At 32.4% G+C, this 24,733-nt stretch overlaps 1 protein-coding gene across 5 annotated transcripts in view; it reads left to right on the top strand.

Annotated features, from left to right (window-relative positions):
• Positions 1–24,733, top strand: part of LOC145663063 (uncharacterized) — a 287,238-nt gene that overhangs the window by 241,281 nt on the left and 21,224 nt on the right. Inside the window, exon 4 of one of the 5 annotated variants that reach the window (XM_081729225.1) lies at positions 16,071–17,879. The exons of 2 other annotated variants lie outside the window; for them this stretch is intronic. In XM_081729225.1, coding sequence (XP_081585351.1) covers positions 16,071–17,715 — 1,645 coding nt within the window. In that variant the 3' untranslated portion in view covers positions 17,716–17,879. 2 more of the 5 variants (XM_081729244.1, XM_081729236.1) reach the window with 2 other exon arrangements.

Below are 24,733 nucleotides of genomic sequence, written 5' to 3'. Positions count from 1 at the left end.
AACAAATTCTGGGTAAGATAGCAAAAGTATGTCATCGATGAGTATAAATAAAATCAGCGGAAGATGCATGCAATATGTAAAATTTCCTCTCTATATACATATATATAAATGTATTTCCTCTATTGTATTAGAAAATCGGGTGAGATATTATCCTTTTGTCATTTGATTTCTTTTCTTCTAGGGTAGTCTCAAGAATAAAAGGGGAACCGCCGGCTAAGTCAGTCGTGGCTATTACATCACCCCACGTAAGCAAGGTCCCGTTGAAGAATCAAAAATCGCTGGAAGAAAATTTTATAGTAGATGGTAATATGCGTATGTCATTCGTGAACAACCCGTTGCAAGTGCTTCAAGCAAATGTTGGGCAAAGGGCAAGTCTTTTGGCACCTCAAGTTACGCCTACACTTAATACAGTTTTGCTGATACCTCAAAGTACTAATCAACGAATAATCCGACAAAAAAGCCAATTTCCACTTCAGTCGAAATCAGTAGTCCAGCAAGAAACCTCAGTTCAGGATAAAACTGAAGTTCCTCCGGAAACTTCTATTACTACAAACGTACAAAGTTTTACAGGAACAATGAACAACGTAGATTTAACAGAGAAAGGTAAAAACTCAGTGAAGAATAAAAATAAGGATGATCCAAATAATGTAACATTTGCATGCGATCAATGCTGTGCCGTCTTATCTTCAAAACGGACTTTAAAGTATCATAAATTGAGGATCCATACTAAAAATATGGCTCCATACAAGTGTGCCGAATGCCCAAAATCATTTTTTCGACCTTATCTTCTTAAACATCATGAAATGACCCACAGGAAAAGCAAGCCCTTTGAGTGTTCCATATGTGGAAATAGTTATCTTTCCTACAGTTATTTTTCGTTGCATCAAAAAATTCATTCAGGTTCATTGAATTTTGAATGTGATTTGTGTGATAAGAAATTTTCTACTCAAACCAAATTAGATCATCATCGTAAGAAGCACACTAATACCACTTCATTTGATTGTGACATTTGTGGACAAGGTTTCTTTGAAAAACCTGCATTAAAGGGACATATTTATGAGCATATAGGGGAGAAACCTTATGTTTGTGATACATGTGGCGAAAGTTTTTCTCGGTCTTATCATTATCAGTATCATTTGCAGATTCATAAACCCAAAGGCTACTATAAGTGTGAAATTTGTAGTAAAGTGATTCAGGGACTTTATGCTTTAAGGAGTCATAAGAGGAGACACATAGAAAATAATTTTGTTTGTGATGTTTGCGGTAAAACAGTGACGTCACGTTCATCTTTGGAAAATCATAAGCGTTCTCATACTGGCGAGAAACCGTATTGTTGTGATGTTTGTGGGAAAGCTTTTAAAACAAGAACAATTTTTAAGGTTCATCGAAGAATACACACTGGAGACAAGCCATATGAATGTGATGAATGTGGAAAATCGTATACTCAGAGAAGCACATTAGTCATTCACAAACGGATTCACAGTGGAGAAAAGCCGTATGTATGTGACATTTGCGATAAAGGATTCCCATCGAAAACCGCTATGATGATTCACAGAAAAACGCATCTTAAAAGTATTCGGGATAAAGGCAAGAATAAGTAACCGAAATGTTTCCGTTAAGGCTGGTTAGCACCTCGTCATCTTTGTTTCATATGAACAAGTTTCTTTTTTTCTTCTTCTTTCTTTGAAATTAATGGGAATATATTAACTGTTTCATTTTGCTAACTTTTTAACGCATATTTCAATGCCTCTAGCTATGTAAATATGCTTTCTATGCAATGTCCTAAAGAAGGTAGCTTTCAAGGTTTTCACTTCCTTGAACGAAATATCATGCAAAATTACAACATTTACTATATTAGGATATGTATACAAACATCTAAATTCATATGAACTTGAGGCTTTGAATTCCTTTTTGATAAAATACTGCGATACTACTGTTATATACTCATTCATTTTTCTACATATTCGGTCGGAGACCAGTATTTAGGAATTTTCAAATAATATTGATATATTTGAATATACTTGGTATTACATTAATATTACATAGTATCATTAAGATCGTAATATATTTTGCAACACACAAATTTGAATAACTCCTTTTTGAACTTCGATATGGTTGTACTGCGGTTCAAATAAATCTGCAACTTACTGTACAGCTTGGTGGACATAGGAAGTTCACTTTTTTTTTTTTTTTTTTCCTTAATAGTCCAAACATAGTTTTCATATGATGTACGAGGTGAGTTTTCATATAAGTACGAGGTGCAAAACAAAACAACGTCCGTTTTGTTCCACTTTCCTAGAACAAGGAAATACAGGGAACTAATCTGTGTTTATTTCTCAACAAACTCCTCCTTTATTGGCACATAGTTGCCATCGCCCCGTCCATTTTTTATAGTATGTGGCATAGTCATCTTCGGGGGTATGTTTCAGATACTGGAAATAGCACTTCCCAGGGATGATCTAGTGACAAAATGGCGTCTACGAAGAGAATCCTTCATGTTTGGAGAACAAGCAGAACTTCAGAAGTCACTCATGGGTAAAGGGTGAATGTGCCCCACCTCTCATAATAGTAGGCAAGTGGGTGTGCCAGTAGTTCATTATGGTTGTCAGCCCAGAATGCGGTCACAACGTTAGCACGGTATGGCGGTGCATTGTTCATGTGGAGGAAGAAATTACCATTTTATATTTGTAATCGTTTCTCAGTCATTTTTTCCAAAAATTGTGTATCCAAAAGTTACGAATATACTCGTTGGGAATTCTAGAATCTAGCGTACAGCACTTTCCAATTGGATGTCATTTGACGATTTTTTTTATTGGGGGAGGGGGAGGGATGAACGTGTATGACTCCGTTGCACCGACTACGTTTTTGTTTCTTGGTTGTAACGGAATCTGTGATTCATCCATTGTCACAACAGTTTGCAAGAAATTGCATCCCTTTCTTCTGAAGCGTGTCTAATTTGAAACCTTTGATCGAATCCTTGCCTCTATTTGATTGTCATTGAGCATTCGTGGAACCCACCTAGAAGAAATTTTCCTCAGGCCTGTTCGTTCGCAATTATTTTTTCGATTGTTCCCATTGTTAGCCCCAGTGTATTACAAATATCTCGCCTGATGACACTCTTATCTTTCTTGACGAAATTTTCAACATTTGCAATGTTAGCGGCAGCTGATGCTGTGTTTGGACGTCCATACCTTCGCTCATCTTTCACACTCGTTCGCTTTGCTTTGAATGATTCACTTCCTAACAGTGTTTCCTGCAAAAGCACTCTCACCACACACACACACACACACACACACACACACAACGAAAACACACCCTTCAATTAGCGATGAATCTCGGCTGCACAACGTCCATCTGCGGTGACGAATTTCACGATTACCCGTTGCTCTTGAACTGAAAATTATATGCCCACGGGCAGTATCAGAAACATGCCTTAATCGTTCAGGCACTATGACTCAACTGCTGCCACATAGTAAACAAAACCTGCACTGCTAAGAAACGAAGGATGGGGTGTTCCGATATCGTAGCTGCTTTCCTAGTTTACTTTAGAAGAAAACTGCACGTACTTTTGGTTCGCACCTCTTATATATATGTTGTTCTTTTATCGCGTGACATATGAATGTAGAGTACTTCATTTACATGAACAAAAATGTTTTCATTTGTTTAAACATATATAGTAATTTTGTATGTATACAAACGATATATATAAATCAAATTTTACTTAAAGCAGGTTTCCATTATAAATATTGAAAATGTTTACTACTAAACTTAATTTTCACAAAGTAGGAGACATTTAAATAGATCTGAAGAAGAAATCAATAAAATCAAAGCGTTAAAATCATCTTCATTTAAAAGAAAAAGGAAAAGAAAGAAAAAGCACCGCCCAAGATATTAACATTTTTAAGGCAAACATATTTTTCGTAGTAATTAGAAGTTAATTCTTTAGAAACTCCTTTAGGTTTTCCAAATTCAAATTCAAGCAGGCTATTTTGTAGAACCACCATCAAGGAATTATTAGTTCTAACTTAGAGAAGAAAGATAATCCGAAGGTAAATTAAGTCTGAGATTCTGTACTAGATTTTATCATATAAAAGTGGTATTTTCTTAAAAAAAAAAAAAAAATGATCAATAACGAGTAATTTGTGTCCTGTAAAGTTCTATGAACGTGTTTACATGTTCGTTGCAGATTATAACCACGCGTTACTGAATTATAAGCAGTTAATGAGCAGTATGTCAGTTTGATTGGCCAAAAACATGTTTCTCTTCCGAAAACAGAATATTCATAAAGCTCTGAGCATGATGTATTAAAGACACATTGCAATTTCACAAGAGGTTGTTGGAAACTTAGCTGGAACGTTTTGAAAGGGAATATGAAGCATTCCTTCGTCTCATTATTGCGATTGACGAAATATGGGTTAGGTTTTACGAACTTAAACCGAAATAGAAATAAAATTAATCACGTCATCCGTCTTCACTGTTTCCAGAGAAATCGAAACGATGAACGAATTTGAGGGCGACGATAATACTGGTATAAGACTACCGATTATTCAAGTGCATGGTATTCGCAAGGGACAACAGTCATACTGGCTACTATTCTTATCTCTACGCCGTGCTACTAAGCAATAGAGAGCGTATCCCTTGCATTCACAAAAATCGGTGATTGTCCTTTATGACAACACCAAATGGCATACGTCACATGACGTACATAACTTACTGCAGGATTGAAAGTGGGAGATATTAAAACGCTCCTTCCCCCAACCTACTCGCCAGACATGAGTACTTGTAAAAATGCTTTGTTTTCGAAAATAGAACCATTAACAGGGAGGGAACTCTTCTGTGGCATTCCGTCCATCATTTCTACCACATACATTCTTATTTGAAATGACCCTCGTATTTAAGACAACAATAGTTTTATTACGATCATGTATATAACATATATAACACTTCCAGTCGAGATTTTTTTTTTATAAAGCTATGTGCCAAGTAATAATAATGGTAATGTTACTATGTTAATGGTAGTGTTCATTTATATTATTATTATTTTCTACGTATTAGAAATAATGAAAAATGAATCGTTTCTGTCTTTCTGTATATAATTTTCATATTTTTTTTTTTTTTTTTTTTTTGCAATAAAGTGTTAAAAAAAATCATTTCTGTAACCTATAGTCATCGTCAGTTTCATATGTACACTCATGTCCAAAATGATTGTCGCACATCTATAACTGTCTTCTTGTAAGAATATAATTTGATAATGATGTTGCAGGGCAGTTTTATTACTGGTGCTATGTGTATAATCGGGAGATGTATATTTGTGGTAAATTTCATAGGAAAAGAATTATACATACGAATATTAGAATGAGTAAAACAAAATGTTGCTAAATGGAGAAGAAAGTTTTGTTTTCGTTTTATTCTTCTTATTTACTGCTCTTTTGATATGAAATTTGCCACATGTCTTTACCGACTATACATATACTAACATTATAAGAAATACCGGGCGAATTCTTTATCAAATTATATTCGTAGAACGACATATTTATAGACATGCGAAATAATTTTGGACATGAGTGTACATTAACCTATTTCACGAAGCCTTTGTGGAATCCATTATTATTGAATGTATCTTATTGTTCGTTGTCGATTTGTCAGTGAATGCAGAAATTATTCCTCAAAATATACGTTGCGATGTTACGAATTATTTTAAGCCAAACCTGTGTGACTATTTTGTTGTCAGTTCAATAAAGAAATGGAATTAGAGCTAAAATGTAATTGTAGTGGTTATACAATTGTTGACGTCAGCCCGTAAAACTGATTCTATTCCTTAGTTGTATCTATATAAATTTATTATTATTGTTGTCTTAATTTAAATAAATTTGTTATGTTGGAATGTCTAATAATTAATGTGAAAATTATTTCTTAATAGATATTTGTTCGCATTATAGAGCATATAGCTGTATCTAGTGGATAATCTGTTGTATACCTTGTCTTTTGGACTGTCAATTGTGTAATAAAAATTCATTAAGTATTTTAAATTAGTATCACTTTCTTTAAAATACATGGAAGTTATTTTTCTTTTAATAAATCAATCAAGTGCCTAATTACCTCTGTCTCTTGCTCACCTTTCGTGTAGTTGTGTATGTATGTATGATGTGTGTGTTTGTTTGTTTGTTTGCTTGTGTTTTGTTCGTTTTACTTGAAGGAGGTTCAGTACAGTACAAAAAGAATCATGCAACCACATTTGCGTTGCAAAGACCAAATCATCAGGAAGTCTTCGAAGGAAAGGAAGAGGGATAGAGACACAGAAAGGAAACAGGTAGCCACGATTCAGTGTTATAATAATAATAATAATAAGGCAAGGAATGAGGAAGATGCAAACAGCACCAGGATGCACATTATGTTAATCGATAAATAACAGTGAGATAACACAAAGAGAAAGTGCAGGAAAAATTGATTAAGACGTTCAGAACATTAAAAATATATAAATCTCTTTGAATACTCTTTGAATACTGATCATTCTAGGTTTGAAACTACATACAATTTAAAAATAAAATCTTACCCAGGCAAATACTTACTGTTAATATTCACTGTTACAGTTTCAGCAGTATATTATTACATTCATCAGATAATTTGTCTTTTGAAATCAGTGATATATTACCTAAATTGTATCACAGATTATCAATTATAAGGGTTAGTTTTGACCAGATTATACAGGTGCATTGATGAAATAAAAAATTTGACAGCTCTATGTGTTACTGATGGCTCACTATCTCGTATAGTCCTAAAATGTACATTTGACTCATATTGATTCAAATGTTCTTATTTCGATATTATCATCTAAATGTGAAAATTTTGCCAATAACATCATATCCTTACTTCGAAGAAAAAAGTGTTAAATTTTTCTTTTGGTAGCTTCCGGAATATTGTAGATAGAAAAAGATTACACAGTGGCTTAAAATAGACATGCAGAAAAATGTGTAAGTTCAAAGAATGGTAGTAAAATGTAAGGAGGAAGCAAATAAATGAATATAGATAGATAGACAGAAGAAAAACAACAAGGTGGAAAAAAAATATTTCCAGAAGTAAGAAGATTAGAATTGATCAGTGGAACTTTAATACAATACAAAAATCGGAAAATGTTCAGTTGCAACTAACATATCTGATGTTTTTTTCCTTTTTAATGAGGTATTTATGGAAGTACAGGAGACAAGTCATGACAAAGATACGATTGATGGCTTGGAAGTTATTCTTAAGCGAAAAATACATATATTCCCTAGTTATCTAAGGGAAATATGTTTAAGTGCTCTTACGAAAAAAAATTATCAAAAAAAAAAAAAAAAAAAAAAAAGAAAGAAAAGAAGTATAATTAGGCTTTAAGGAGGCGTGAGAACTCACCAACTTGTCATGGACAAAAGAGAGAAGGACCTTTCTTCATTTCAATCTTCTTCTTGGTCTGACTGCTTTGGAGAATTTGACATCATCTTTCACTTTGGTTGAAAGACTAGAGGTGCATATCTTAAAGTAGACCATGTTCCGTAAAGATTTAACGAAGTAATTTACCTCCTTTTACCTTATATTCTCGTATGCACCCTAATTCTTCAGGTGATAGTTCTGCTGATTATAAACATTCCTTGTCCTTTACCATTTTTAAAATCGAGATTTCTTTTCAGTATCATTATGATTATTATTACTATTTGTAACTTCGTTTCGTTTCACGTGAAATTATCAATACTACTGTAAGAGTTGTTTGCAATTCCGATATGTAAAATGGCTCCCAGTTCGTCTTGTAATTGTAAATTAAACTACTTTGTTTAACTTCCTTGTTGCGGAGTTTGAAATAAGAAAATTGCAAATTTAACTTCACTACTTAAGTGATTAAACAATTAAGAATTTCTAATAACTTGAAACTAACATATTACGTTAACTTCTTTAGCCTTAACAGGGTATTCATTTTCCTTTTCCATCTCGTGAGAATAAATCTTGGGTGAGCACTAAAAGCGTACAATACATGTTATAAAAGTATTTGGAAGGCTGGGGGTGTAATGGGATATTTCAAGATCTTAATTTAAAAATGTCATCATGCATTAAATATCATTAACAAATTTAAGTAAAAATAGTGTTTGTGTATATATGTATACTGGTGGAAACGTATTTGAGAACAACCCAAATGTATCTTTTGATTCGAACGAAATCCACACCACATAATGTTTCTCTTTTCAGAGACCATGTAGATCTTAGTTTAAAGGTCCCAGCGTAGAGGAGAAGCGGATCACAGTGAAGAATATGTTTGCAAAAATTATTTTTCGTTCATTGAAAATATTTTTTGGTTTGAAATTTTTTAGTTGAAAATTTGTTTTCTTTTTCTTCTTTTAACTTTCGAGCGTCAATAGGAGAGAAAAAATATAATGATCGTGAAAACAATTGAATTCGAGGTTTCATTCGATTGACACGTTTCATCATGGCTTCCTAGATACCAGTACCGTAGCCCTTTCTTCTTGTACACTCGATTAGACCCAATATCATCCAACGTATCTGAACCAAAATTTAAACTTCCTATCTCCAAAATAGGGGTAGTTTCCTAAAAGATAAAAATTGAATACTGTGATTCTCTCGAATATTCTTCAACTACATTTTCAATTGATTTACCATTCAAATGCTACTGTGAAAGCAAACATGCGAAACCACAGACAAATATGTAAGTGTTATTCTGATAATTCAAATTTATTATAAAATAACAAGTGGTCAATTGTCATGTAGGGCAAGCTTAAAGCGGACAACATTCACAGGGAGTCAATAAATTCGGTCATCCTTAGACTTGTGGAACGTCGTGCATATTTTGAAGCTTCTTTGCGCATATATGATTTGCAACCGCGTCTTTGGCAGAGATACCAAAGTTCAAGTCTACGTTAAACAATCGGTCTACGTTTTGGTGCTGAAAATGAATAATTGAGTGAATTACTCAGTTGCTTTAGAAATAATCCAAATTGAATGTATACTTGTTTCAATGTATTATGATAATCTTATCATATCTTAATTTTAGAAGTAAATAAATAAATGTACGATTAATTAAGCTAGTTAACTTTTCACTATTGTTTAATTTTTGTTTCCGTTTCAAATTACATTCTTAACTGGGTAGGTTAATGTGTGTGTAACCAAATGATATTTATAGGATCGATTGAGAGGGGTGGCACGGAGCCTCAGTGGTAGATTGCTTATCTGTGGTGCGAGAGGTCTCTGTTTTGATCCCCGGCCCGAGTTTTCCCTTTCCTTCTATATTCTCATTCCACTCATTAATTCATCCGTCTCCTTTATTCTAAAGGACAGTACATGCAGGGCCGGCCTAAGGCGTGTGCGACGCGTGCGGTCGCACATATGTGATTTTTGAGAAGGGCGCCGAAATGAGGAAAAGTAGAAAAAGTAATATGGCAAAAATTTAAATTTTTATGTAATTTTGAATGTAAATTAATCATTTGAATATGTTAATAACTTTTGTTCAACAAATAAAAATGTTGCTTGAAAGTATTGGAGGGTTGTCTATGCCCATTTTCATTGTAAGAGGCGCCAAAACTCATTCTTGCACACACACAGTATTTTGGTCTTAGGCCGGGCCTGGTACCATAGGACATACAACTAAAAACTTCATTTTATTTACAGAATCGATTGAAAAAATTCAACTGAAGAAATCGGTTGAGTAGTGTTGCCAACATCAATTGGTTTTCTATTCTTGAATAGCGTGAATTCTTTGTGTTGAATAAAGTACGTAAATTTAAGTTGTACAATTATGTATGTAATACATAATTATATATTGATATGATTATACAGTGGTAAATTGTTCCTGCAATATTTGTACCTGATGTCAAAATTTAAAGAATGCCTCCAAAGTAAAGCATCACTTGATGCCCCAAAGGCAGTGTATGATTTTGCGACGCGGAGGAAAGGGATGTTTATCCTTATTACCGATTTGACTTCAATACTGTAGAACTCTAGAGCCGCCACTACTTGTGATCTTACTTCTACTTTCTGACAAAGGATTTCTACTTATTTATCATTAAAACAAAAAAAAAAAAAAAAACGATTTCATAGTTAGATGTTCGTAGCTCAGACACTAATTTTCCTAGACACGTGGAACAAAAAAAAAAAAAAAAAAAAAATCTCAGACTATAACAAAAATTTTAGAAAATTTATAACTTACATACATTCAGCAAATCGACGCTTGCCTGGAAGGAAAAGGAGAAAGAGCGGAGACTTAGAAAATGACCCCAAAGTTAGGTTTTATTTTTTTTCTGTTCCGCAGTTTATTGATTGGCCATAACTGTATTAAAACTTCTCTTAATATTAAAACTTGCTATTTTTCCTTAAAAGAAAGGAGGAAGATTAGTTACTTCATTATTATGTCCATATTCGATTACATACTCGTAAAATATATAAAAATAAGTGACCGCCTTTATTCAGAAGTTGCTGAGGAAGATTAGCCTTTTCAAAAAGATAAAATGTCAGAATTGATTTTCCTATATTTTATATTACGATTGTGAATGTTACCGAGAGTTTAGGAGCAAACTTAAAGTTGATGTATGCGAAAACAACCCGAAAACTCAAAATCTTGTGAAGTAAACCAGCAATGCTATTGCGGCTATTTCATTCGATCAATACATGCCAGACTGCATGTCTCTATCGATTTCAAAGATGAACATTTCCAGCATTTCTTTTAGCGATATTGATTACAGTTCAATTTCTATGAGTCTTTCTTTAGTCATTTGGATGTTGAATTTTCTTTCCTCTTTTCCTCTTTCTTAAAAAAAAATTACTAATTTTGTATTACTTTTATTAGTGAGATTTTCAATGAATAAATGTTCAGGGAGTGCTGAACTGATTTTATTAAAATTCATTGAAACAACTAAAGACATTTCGTCATGTGTCAATTATGAAAACGATGATAACAATAAAGCTCCCTTCTTTACAAAGAATGAATTAAGCTCCAATATGATAAATCCATTAAAGTTTTCTAGACGAACAATGACTATAGCTAGAATACGAAGTGAATATTTAATGTATAAATCATGAAATTGTGGTGCGTTTTCAATTAATCAGGTCAAATTAGTTCAGTGTTTGCCTTAATTGTAAAGTTGCTGTAAGAGAACGAAAATAATCTTTCCTTTCCATAGTTACATTTATTATCGAACTAATATATTCATGAAAACATATTAGATGATTTTAATAAATGCCACACTAGAAAAAGGTTGTAGTATTTTACCTAGTCAGATAATTTTGTCCTTCGTAATTTTAGAATTAAATTGAGATAAATATATATTCCTTTAACTCGTTTGTTTGCAATTTGAGAATGCTAAATGAAGTGGATGTTCACTGCAATATGCAAGACATGTAAAACCTCTCTGGTTTATTTGTAGGAAAATGAGGATTACAGATTCAACCCTCCACCCTAAATTTCGTCAGAAGCAAACAGAAAGAATTCTTGATTCAACTGACGGAAGTACCAGTGACGTTAGTTTGAACTTGGATTTCAGTGACTCTTTTCAACAAAGGGAGCAAGTTCTCAACAAATTTAAAGATGGCTTCAATATTGTGGTCAAAACAGAAGATGGATTGCAGCAGAAACCCAAAAAGAAACAACAAATGTATTTTGTCAAGTGTGAAATATGCGGAAAAACATATGAGAAACGATATCTGAAAAAACATATATTAGCACATAGTACTAATTTTGAATGTGAGATTTGTCATAAAATATTCAAAGTACCGGAAACTTTAAAAACTCATATGCGAATTCATGAGGAAGGAAACCGAAGTTTTGAGTGTTCGTTTTGTCAAAAGATTTACGCAAATGAAAACTATTTAAAACTTCACCTTAAGAGACATTCACAGCAACCTAAGTATTATTGTCGTTTTTGTAATAAAGGATTTTATCAAAGATTCTATTTACAGACCCATGAGAATGAACATACAAGTGAAAAGGTTTACGAATGTGAAGTGTGCAATGCTCAGTTTGTTTCTTATTCGATTTTCCAGAGACACAAAAGGAAACATAGGAATGATATTTATATTTGTGATGTTTGTGGCAAGACTTTTACAGAGAAAAGACGACTGAAAACGCATCTTATAGTACAGTGTTCGCTACCTGCTGGTGATAATGTGACTAAAGACACTTTTGTATGCGATCTATGTGGTAAGAATGTCGCATCACGGGACTCACTCAAGGAGCATACAAGAATACACACTGGCGAGAAACCTTATGTTTGTGAAGTTTGTGGTAAATGTTCGCGCACGTACAACGTGCACACACAACATTCGAAAGTACACACAGGAGAAAAATCGTATACATGTAGTTATTGTGGCAAAGGATTTACTCAGCGTCACAGTCTTATCATTCATCAAAGATTTCATACGGGTGAACGACCGTACAAATGTCCAGTGTGTTCTAAGGGTTATGCTTCAAAACCAGCATTGAACATGCACACGAAAAGTCATATGGGTGAATAAAGAAATATTTTGCTTCCTTTTATGACTTCTTAAATTCGGAAACTAATATAATTTATAAGATATCAGAACATGACTTTGTTTGGACGAAATGGTTTTCTCAGTACTAATAATTAGAATAGAATATTTACTGTCATTAAGCAACAAATGTTGCAATAGATAGCGTCAGTAATATACAAAAATCAGATTGTTTATTACAATTTAACTTTACTTCAAATTTGTTAATACTATAAGTAAAATTATGTACCTAGCCTTACCATACATACTTCTCAAAGTTTTACGTGCATTGACACAAAATATTTAAGAGATATTTTAATATCTTAATAACTTGAACTACTTAGATGCAGTATGAGCCAAAATCAGAAATAATTATTCAAAATGGCCACCATTAACATGCACACGGTCCTTGTTCGACGAGTTCAACCAGATACACTTTAAATGTTTGAGTGGTATTTTACAAATTTGTCAAAATTGTGGATATTCTCATAAGATGCAAATATGCAACATTATAACAATAATAACGAAATATTTATTTCATAAATATTATGAAATATGACAAAAACCTCCCATGTCGTTTTTGAGAAAGGAGTCAGAAAATAAACTTATCCCCAAGAGAAAACTACCTCGGGTTTCGTAAAAAATAATTTACATAATATTATAGAGTTCTTAATGAAATATGAACAAAATGGCATGACTTGTTATTGAGAAAATCGTCCGAAAAAAACACACACCCGAGAATAAACTACCTTCGTAGATATTTCACCACAAATAAGTTATGCCATATTATCAGGTTATTAATGAAATATTTATTTCTGAAATATGAACAAAATCGCATGAGTTGTTTTTGAGAAAATCGTCCAAAAAGCACCACCAAGAATAAACAACCTCTCATAGATTTTTTTCAGCACAAATGATATATTATACTATATTGTCAGGTTACTAATGAATATTCGTTTATGAAATATGAAGAAAATCGTGTGAGTCATTTTTGAGAAAATCGTCAGAATAAAACTAATCCCCGAGAATAAACTACCCCTCGTATATTTTTTTTTCAAGACAAATGAGTTATGCCGTATTTTCGTGTTGTTAATGAAATATGAAGAAAATAATCTGAGTCGTTTTTGAGAAAACTGTTTGAAAAAAAAAAAGAAAAACCGTCAAGAATTAACTCTCCCTTGTATGTTTTTTTCAAGACAAACTAATTATACTATAGTGTCAGGTTATGGATAAAATATTTATTCATGAAATATGAAGAAAATTGACAAAATCGTCCAAAAAACTCACCTCCCCCTCCCCCCCAAGTATAAACTACCTCTCGTACATTTTTTTTTTTTTTTTTTTTTAGGACAAACGAATTATTCCATATTGTAAGGTTATTAATGAAATATTTATTTATGAAATATAAAGAAAATCGTTAGTGTCTTTTTGAGAAAAATTGCATTTTTCTTATTTTTACTCTTTAATAAACTATCCTTATTTTTAAGGGTAGGAAGAAAATTCGAATCCCACACTCCTGGAGAATCATATAAAAATCTCAAGTTTAAAATTTTGTTGAGATACGTTAGCCTATGGGCATAATCGTGGGAAGTTAATCGTTTCATTCCATGAAAAAAAAAAAATGAGTGAATATAAAATGAAGTCTTTACACTCATAAATTTAACCCTAAACTCAATCTGGACAAAGGGAAATTAATCCAGTATGGAGTGGTCTTTCTAATACATACCTCTGCCGATTGGAACAAACAACAGCAGTAAACACTGATTATTTTCATAATGTTAACATAAGTTCATTGGCCTTAGTGTTCGTGGATATGAAGGGGTTTGATTGCTTCGAATATCTATTTCTATCCTTTCACCTTCCCACATCCTTGTATCTTTTTAAACTTCCAAAATTCAGGTCAGCTGATAATGAGGACCGTGACCCTCTAAAGTGCTATTGTTTTGTGATTTAATAGCGGCAACTGTGAAGTGTTATCTTTTATTTGCTGTTATTCAATAGTTGTCTTTACACTATTTTATTATGGAGTTTAATTACAGCTTTTGTGTTTGCTATATAGGTTATGGAAGATCTTTTCAAAGAATTATTTCTAGCTGTCAGATGATAGTTGTTGCACAAGTAATGCAAATAAACATTCTTCAGATTTCCTAAACACTTTTATTCAGAATCTATGAACACTTGAAATGAAACTGTTTTGCGTTTCGACTTGAGTGTCCTTTAAACTAAAGGATTGTACTATAAGTGCAAATCAATAACATTGCACTAAAAAGTGAAAAAAAAAAAAAAGGAATTTGTGTAAGAAATTTTGTAAAAACTGTGTTTATCCGACATTGATGTAATGTAAACAAATATATAGTAAAGTTAACTTTTCATGTGGAAATAAATCTAGTTCATTGCAGAATCTCCAATGTTTCGTTGTTTTATTACTCAACGTTAGAGCCGTATTTTGTTCATACTAATACTCATTGCAACTTGTTTATACACCTCATGCTAAGTGCGCACTTCCACCAATATTCATGTTTAAATACATATTTATGATATATTTAAATTAGAAAATAAAACAATAATTGCTTTACACGTTTTATTTATTTCTTGCTAGTGGATAAGAGAAAAATATCTTGTATTGTTGAAATGTTCGTGTGAAATTAATATTTATTTAGTGATGCTAATATTCATGTTAATACAGTATATCTATTTTCATGTCATGAATTTAGAAAATATTGTAATATCATGTATGGCAGGGTTTCTCAACCTGGGGGGCCAAGAGGGTTTCATGGGGGTCGCGAAGGTAAGGGGAAAATATAAGTATAATTAGATTCTAATACCGGAAAATATTTTTAAACATTATTTTGAATTTTGTTCTGATAGGCATGTTTTTATTTTTATACATACTGTTAAGAACAACAAAAAGTAAATCTACTAAACATTTTCAACAAGTGCAGAGTTGTTCAAAAATCAATTTACATGAAAAAGCTACAATATGAAACTTACAACAACATGAGGTAAATGAAAGTGGTGCCCTCTCGAAAATTAAAATACTCAATAACTTTTTGAAACTACTATCCATTTTTTAAAACTAAAATTAGAAATCACTTTAGTTTTTTATTATATGACCCAAAATTAAGGGAGTTATGAAGTTTTAAAACTTTCAAACGATTTCCATTTTAAAACAGTATGACGGATTGGATTCGATGTTTGCAATATAAATGAACTGACCAAATTTGGTCCTAAACCATTCGCTTTTAGGAAGTTACTGTATCCACTGTATACAAGAAATGGATTCTATTATTATAGAAATAAATGGATATCATGAGGTCTCCGCAATAGGTATATTAAAAGTCCCACATAAGCTTATTATAAACTAGAAATTATAAGGGTATCGCTGGCAAGAGGATGTGATAAAATGGGGGTCATGATAGGAATTAGGTTGAGAATCACTGATCTATGGTAACGAAAGGAATAAAAAAGCTATCGTAGATGAATGTAAGCTTAAGTTTAATAAGCTCGCTTTCGTAAATTTAATTCCTTTCTTTATTGTATAGAAAACGATTGAGAAATTATCCTTGGTCATTTGATTTCTTTTTTTCTAGGGTAATTTCAAGACAAAATATGGATTTATCAGCTAAGACAGTCACATCAATTACACCGTCCTACATAAAAAATGAAGTTCCACTGAAGAATGCGAAATTGCAAGAAGGAAACCATGTAATAGGTAGTAATATCCGTATGCCATTCGTCAATAACCCAATGCAAGTTTTTCAAACAAATGTTGGGACAAATACGATTGTTTTGGCACCTCACGTTATGCCTACACTCTACACGGTTTTACTTGCACCTCAGAGCAATAATCCGGAATTAAATCAACAAGTCAACCAATATCAGCCGAATTTGAGACCAATACTTCTGCCGAAAGAAACTCCAGTTCAGGATAGTCATAAAGCTCATGTGAAAACTTCTAGTACAATCAATGTACAAACTAATTCTACATCAGTAACAAATAATCCTAATTCAACAGAGAAAGAAATAATATCAATAAGGAAAGAATCCTCAGTTCAGGATAATCGTAAAATTAGTTTGAAAATTACCAGTGGCAACAATGATCAAAGTAATTCCATATCGACAGATAAAGCAAGTACAACAGAGAAAGAAACAGTAACTAAAGACATCTCACTTAATGATAATCATAAAGTTTTGTTGGAAACTTCCAGTACAATCAATATTCCATCAACAACAAATAATGCTAATTCAACAGAAAAAGGACCAATTATAATAAGACATATTAATGATTATGATCCAGATAATGACGTTTATGTATGTGAATATTGTTCTGCAACATTTCCTTCAAGTTCTCGATTGAGTTACCATAGATTGAGAATCCACATCGGCAAGCGATATAAGTGCACCGAATGTACGAAATCATTTTTTGAATATGTTTATCTACAGCATCATTTGAAGTCTCACACAAACGGAAATTCCTTCTCATGTTCTGAATGTGGAAATAAATTCAAGACATTTTATAGACTCAATGCACACAAGAAAATTCACACAGGAGCATTGAAGTTTGAATGCAGTATTTGTAATAAAAAATATACCAGTCAAGGACAACTAGATCATCATTACAAAAGACATACGAACACTACTTCATTTGAATGTGATATTTGCGGACAAGGTTTCTTTGAAAAATGTGACCTGAGAGACCATATTTATGAACATATGGGTGAGAAACCCTATGTTTGTAATGTATGTGGTGAAGGTTTTTATCAAATTCAGCGCTATCACGATCATGTACGTCATCACAGACCTATAGAACTCCTCAAATGTGAAACTTGCGGCAAAGAATTCAAAGGACGTTATCTCTTAAAGAAGCACGCAAAAGTGCACAATGGAGAAAAATATGTGTGTGAAATATGTGGTAAAGCACTAACTACACGCGCGTCTTTAGATGACCACTTGCGTTGTCATACAGGCGAAAGACCTTATTCGTGCGAGTTTTGTGGTAAATGCTTTCGAACATCAAAAATCCTTGCTATACATCACCGAACCCATACAGGCGAAAAACCGTTTAAGTGTGATGTTTGTAATAAAACTTTCACTCAAAGAAGCTCATTGGTTATTCATAAAAGACTTCATAGTGGTGAAAGGCCGTACGTATGCAGTATTTGCAATAAAGCATTTTCAGCAAAAACCCCTATGATATATCATCGGAAAAAACACGACAAGCATCCTAAGAAGTGAAAAAATGTAGCTTGAAGTTTAAATTATTGGGACATATAAAGGTAATTTTGATCAATATTTCTGTTTAGCGAAAAAAAAAAACAAAATCCATGGTTTGAAGCAGTCGTATTTTACTTTGTTTATTTATTTATTTCATTTTATTGGAGTACTTTCTACGATATTTTTCCTCTTGCGAAACTAAGTACACAAATAGAATTTCATTACTACTAAAAGTTTTATACAGAGTATGTCATAAAATTGAATCTCAAGAGGACAGAACTGCTAATGGTACTTGCTACAACATCTCTTTAAAATGGTGTTTAGTAATTGTATTGAAGGAGAAATTTAGTTCATTTAGTGCGTTCCTTCGATCTATTTTGCACATAATAATACATAGTATGGAACATGTCACTACATAAACATAAAGAGATTTGCGTTCAATACAAGTTACAACATAATTGTTATGTATACATCCATTTATAATAAAATAAGAAAATTCAATGAAATATACAAACAATTACATATAACAAAGTTGCTTTATGTAAGTTTTTCTCATCTCTGCCAACATGAATTCATTTATAGTATAAAATAAACGTTTTAACATAATAAGGCCTTATTTTCATCTGTAATTCGCCACAACTGAATGGTGATTATATATATATCTTAATTTCCATACCTATGGTGGGTTTTGAGAAGTTAGATGATTTCGGCCTGACTACAGCTAAATTATCTTTAGTCTTTGTAGTCATGTCTATCAGAATTGTTTGAAAATTTAACTGTTCCCTACCTGTTCGATTCAGCATTTGAAAGAGAGCATATCGTCATCATCCGCAACATTCTACCGAAACCGGAAGTGATTGAAATTTACTTTTCCGGTTTCAATATTGATTTCCATAGATCAAAAATAGTAATAGATATCGAGAAGCGTCTTTTTCCATCGATTTTAGCATCCCAAGAATTAAGTTCCATCTGCTCCGCTAAACCTCCATTCAAACCAGAAGCGTTAGAAATCAATTATATCGGGTTCCAGTGTTAGTCACCATTGGCTGCAAACACACACACACAGAGAGAGAATGAGAGAGTGAGTGAGTGAGTGAGTGAGTGAGTGTATATATATATATATATATATATATATATATATATATATATAGAATATAGCTAATACTAATTAGCAGGTCCCAGCCCATTAGCAGTCTGATGGTCTAGAAATTACAAGTCTAGTATCTGTGGATCAAAGTCTACTCCTGCAACACCAGGAGACTGTCCATACACCTATTTATCAAGATTTCGATTATCAAAAATCAAATTATAATAGACATTAAGTAAAACCAAAATCGGTTCGAAGGAGTAAAATTGTACCAAAACTTTCAAATCAATGTTAAGATATTAATAATAGGAACGCAAAGCCAGAAATTGTTACAAGAACGCTTGTTTCATAGTATTAAAAATATTTAAAAATGGATTTAAATGAATACTTTAATTATGAGTAACTATGTGGAATTTTTTGATAATATATTTGACTTTTTACCATATAATATGTGTGATGTATCCTGTTACTTTTTGTGTACTATTGTTTGTTTGTTTATCACGAAATCATTGTTTACAAACTACATTAAACTGTATGAAACATATTAACATTATAATGTATATTATATGCTCCGAATGTATATCATATGTAATAGATAATAAAATGTAATAAAGATAATACATTATTATTTTGTAGTTTACTTTTCCCTACAACCACTATGTTTGCACGGATATGTCCTCGTCTACTGCACGTAATAGAATGTGTTGCAGGAATATAGCTCCTAATCTGAAAATTTGTTAACATTGATTTTGAAAGCTCAAGAGTAAACTAATTTCTTTCATCTAACGTTTGTAATGGCATAATAAAGGTAGCTGATTCGAAACAAAAGAGAAAATCTCTTCTGAATTTTAATTATCTTCTGCAGATATGAAAATGAGGACTGAGGTTCACCCGCCATCTTTAATCTTCATTATATTCATCAGTTTCTAGATTAAAGATTACGATAGTATATAACAGAACTCAGTAATCTATTGACTGTTACCTAGGTCTGCACCTGAAAATATAAACATCAACTGAGATAAGACGAGTAGAAGAAAAATAAATAACACACACTTTTCGAAATTTGTATGAAATTCTATATTAAATTTATTTGGTTAAATTCAATAGATAATACACTTACGTATATGGAGCGTGCATGTTAGGGAATCTATGAATTAGTTATCTTGAGCTGTCACTTTTTATCACCGTATATATACTGAAAATGTAGATAACCAGTAACCATTGGTTACTATTTGGTACCAAATTGTTCACCATCCTCTTAGATATTGATCAACATCAATGTGATCTCTCTATGACTTACGGTTGTCGAGATATGGCTCTTTAAATCTCCCGAAATCTGACCTTTTTGACCAATATCTCGGGAACGGTGAGAGTGGCGCGAAAAATTCCAAAACTTCTTTCAGATAGTATTTGATGCTTTATCGAATGGAGGGCTAAAAATCGAAAAAAATCGCAAATTACAGACACACACACACACACACACATACACACACACATACACACACACATACACACAGATAATCCAAAAATAAAATGAAATCTCTAGTTTTACGTCCACGGTTATGCCGGTTAGGCTAAAGGAGACTGTGATGATGAGAAATGAATGAAAAGATGGAATGAAGAAAGTGGGAGGAAACGGGAGAACTCCGACAAAACCCACGAGCACGATGTTTGTCCACCACAAAGTCCATACGGCACAAGCTGGGATCGAACCAGGGACCCCAAGCACTTGAGGTGAACTCTACCACTGAAGCACCGTGCCCCCACATAGAGAATTCAGTAACGTACTTCCTAAGTTGGTTGACAATGTGAACCGAGATTTACCCGCAATCTTTCATCATGATTCATATCTTCATCAGTTTTTAGATTAACCTGACTATAGTACAAAACAATTATTTATAATAAAACTCTGTAATATAGTTGATTTGGAGTTAGGTCTATATCTGAAAATATAAACATCAATTGAAATACAAAGAATAGAGGAAAAATAAATAACAGATCCTTTTTGTTTCGAACTTTGTAATATGAATAAAAGACTTAGTCCTATAATAACAGTTGGTTTAATATTTAACTGTTTTGTCTTTAAATTACTTAATTTTATTTAGATGACTAGGATTCTACACATTGTTACAATGTTGCAAGATACTCATGAAATGCAGGAGACTAATTGATGTAGAGGAAAAAAGGAGACAATAATTTTGGTAAATAAACTTACATTTTAGGGGTAATAAGACATAATAATTGTATTCCTTAAAAGAGAGGTATGATCAAATTATTATTCTTAAATCAGAAACATGAAGTACTCCAAGTCTCATGTTCGCTACACTTGAGCTGCGATTCGTTACACGTTGCAAATTTTCTTAACTTTCGACTTCCAAACTATGTATGCTATACATAAATGTCGTAAGTTTTATAGAACGGCTATATTTTTTTTCTGTCTGTCGACTGGTATCAGAGCAAATACGGTAAGAGATGTTGAGAAGCGGTTTTTTGCGATCGACTCAGCGTCTGAAGAATAGGTTGTGTTTCTCCCGCTAACCCTCTGTTCAAACCGGAAGCGGTAGAAATCAAACATTTCCGGTTTCAACGTTGGTCACCATTCAACAAACAAGTAACAGATAGCGACAAGCTGGTTTTTCAAATCGATTCACCATTTAAAGAAAACATATCATTACCATCTGTAACACTGTACTGAAACCGGAAGTGGTTCAAATTTACTATTCTGGTTTCAATATTGATTTCCATCGAGCAAAAATAGTAATAGATATCAAGAAGTGTTTTTTTTTCTTTCAATCGATTTAGCTCCCCAAGAATAAGTTCCATCTGCTCCCTCTATTCAAACTGGAATGGTGGTGATGAACCATTTCCAATTGCAACGTTGATTGTCATAGAACGTAAGCAGTAACAAATAGAAACAAGGTATTTTTTTGCATTCTATTCAACATCTGAAGAGAACATACCATCATCGCTCATATTAATTTCATAAAGTGGTTGAAATTTACTAGTACTTTTGGTCTCAATATTTGTTTCATAAAACAAAAACGGTAAGATATATCGAAAAATTTTTGTTTTCTTTTACACAGGTGTGGCATCCCGAGAATGAGTTCTGTCTCGACTTTTCTTTATCTGTTGCAATCGAGGGTAGTGCAAGTCTATGATTTCCGGTTACAGTTGTGATCGCATAATGGATAAACGGAATATGTATATATATATATATATATATATATATATCGACAAACAGTTTTTGGTATAAATTTAAGAATAAGTTTCACCCTTTCTCCTGCTGTAACCGGAAATGATAAACATAAATTAGCATTTTCGGTTTCAATATTATTCTCAATAAAACAAAAGCAGTAAGGGATAGCGAATGATAGCCCTTAGGTATGGATTGACAGCCCGAGGAACAAGTTCAATATTGGATCCTATTTCCCTTTGAAGCAATAGTTATAAATGTACTATTTCAAGTTTGAGTATTTAATTCACATGATTTAGAAGTTTACCATAGTTTCACACTGTAAATCGAAACTCACTTGTTATATTTTTGCAATTAATTTTCATGTTTTCCTTCTTCTTCATGTTATGTCGTTGTGTTCATCAGTATATTGTTTTACGATGATAACATGCAGCTTATTGCAACTTTTAGTTATTCACACACAAAGATACTCATTATTCTGGCACCTATGAATAATAATAATAATATGAAAACAGTTAGAATGTCTTCTTGAACTTGTGACACTAGAACGAAAAAAAAAAAAAGGACCGATAGAATATAACGAACGGATAAGTACAAGAGTTTAGAACTCAGATTTTTGCTGAGCAAAACAATATATTCACATAATAAAGTACATACGTGTTACAGTTTCGCCAACTAACACCTTGGTTTCATCAGACACTATCTATTTTATTTTTTGGTACACCTTAAATTACGGTCAATTTATAATCTGAAATGAATGTTCATAATATGTGAATCAAATGGAACGCCAAAATAACGATCAGTTTAGTGGAATTAAATCATGATTCAATTTGACTTTAGTGTGAGCAACTTGTAGTGCTCAATTTATATCGTGGCTGTGGTTAACCGTCTTACCGTAAAAGAGAAATAAATTGCAAATCGAAAATGCTAGTATTTAATTGATTAGAACTCTATAAATAACATTGTATTGTCGTAGCAGGTTTGTTGTGCGTCGACGCATGAAGATGTTATCAGGTACCCATCAATCCTCTGCAATACAACAACAAATAACAGTTCAAAGTAATTATAACTAAGTAAAATTTTGTCGTAGGCTCAGCTATACCATAAAAACGCACTTACCACGTATTTCCAGGAACTAAGCCAAGACTTTGGCCCGGCACATCGGAATCGCCACCCAAACATGTAACGGTTCGGGAAAATCAACCAGAATGAAAACCAAGGTTCAAGAGGTAATGTGAGGGGCAACATCAAAACAAGTTTTATGCGATCAGAATTTCTACGTAACCAAATAGAACATTGACATAACATTATACCGTATATCTGAACATTAGTTTCTAAGAATTATCTTAATAACCTCAAAATTTAAATAATTTCATTTAGAGACTTTATTTCGTTATAATTATATGTATAAATTATGTACTGAAGGTTTTAAGTTTTAACCATAATAATATAGAAGCAGTATATCGTATTACTAATTCACATCTAGCGTTGTATTTCGTTTTGACTGTAAGTACATTTACAGCGCGTCCTGTCGAAGTAAATATCATATACAGCTAAGTGGCAAATACCATCATTAATACATATACTTCACATATTTTCCATTATTTTAGAATAATTCTTTATAATTAACTCTCTTTTTAAACATATATATATTATTGCATCAACTTTAAATACTTATTCTTCTCATTTCTTTATGTTACTAATTCTTTTTTTTTTTTCTTAGTTTAAATAAACTTCTGCCACATTGCTTTATATTCCTGACAAGGACAGCGTAGTACTATAATGTATTTGTGGATTATTCTCAATAAAATTATAATACATTCTAAGCAACATAAATGAAACAGCATCATTAAAAATTCCAAATTGAAGTTTGTAAATTTAGGTCATTTAGCAGTACGGTATTATATGTCTGAATTTTCGTTGAGGTTGTTTAGAATACCAAAATATAACATGTTGACTAGTTTTGATTAAAACGTAAGATTTTGAAAGCTGTATGTTACATTTTATTATTCCATGATTTTGAATTTGGCAGACAGATGTGGGAAGAGAGAAGTCTCCCCCAAACAAATTCCTTTTTAGCACTTCATGTTTGTTTTATTTCCTTTACTTAACAAAATTCACTCTTAAATATATTTATATTACCTGATATCGCTTTTAATGGTTCAAAATCACATTTAACGATGAGGGATTTCCTTTATTTTATATATTCACTTTAATAATCTTCAAACTTTCAATATCTACTTTCACACTTTGTTTATATTTTATCGATTCGAAAATATTATTCTTTTTATATGTATATTTATGGTGCAGAACAGAATACATGTCACTACTTTTCTCAAAATGTAATGCGCTAGGTACAGATCGATAAAAGCGGCGCATTACAACTTGGATTAATTTCCGTGCCATTACGGTCATTCCACATCAAAACACCCAATCTAAAATTTCTAAGTTGCATATCCATTTATAATAATTTTCATTTTTTTTTTTTTTAATATTGAAACAACACATTCCAAGAGTTCAGAAATATTTTTTGTTACATTAAAAAAAAAATCTGCTGTTAGATTTTAATGTGCCGCGCATACAATTTTTAGCGTTTCTTAACATTTGCTCTTTTTTAATATCTCAGAAACTTAATAGATATTAATGAAAGAGGAAACAGCCAATTTTTTTTTTTTTTAACACATCCGGTCCTCTGTATATGTGAATTCTTTAATGCACAAAGAGTGAAAAAGTCACCGACTGGACCAAGACTCGAACTC

This window comes from Thermobia domestica, chromosome 10 (genome assembly GCF_964235325.1).
Source record: "Thermobia domestica chromosome 10, izTheDome1.hap1.1, whole genome shotgun sequence".
NCBI classification, from domain to species: domain Eukaryota; kingdom Metazoa; phylum Arthropoda; class Insecta; order Zygentoma; family Lepismatidae; genus Thermobia; species Thermobia domestica.
This window is presented reverse-complemented; position numbering and strand designations above follow the sequence as displayed.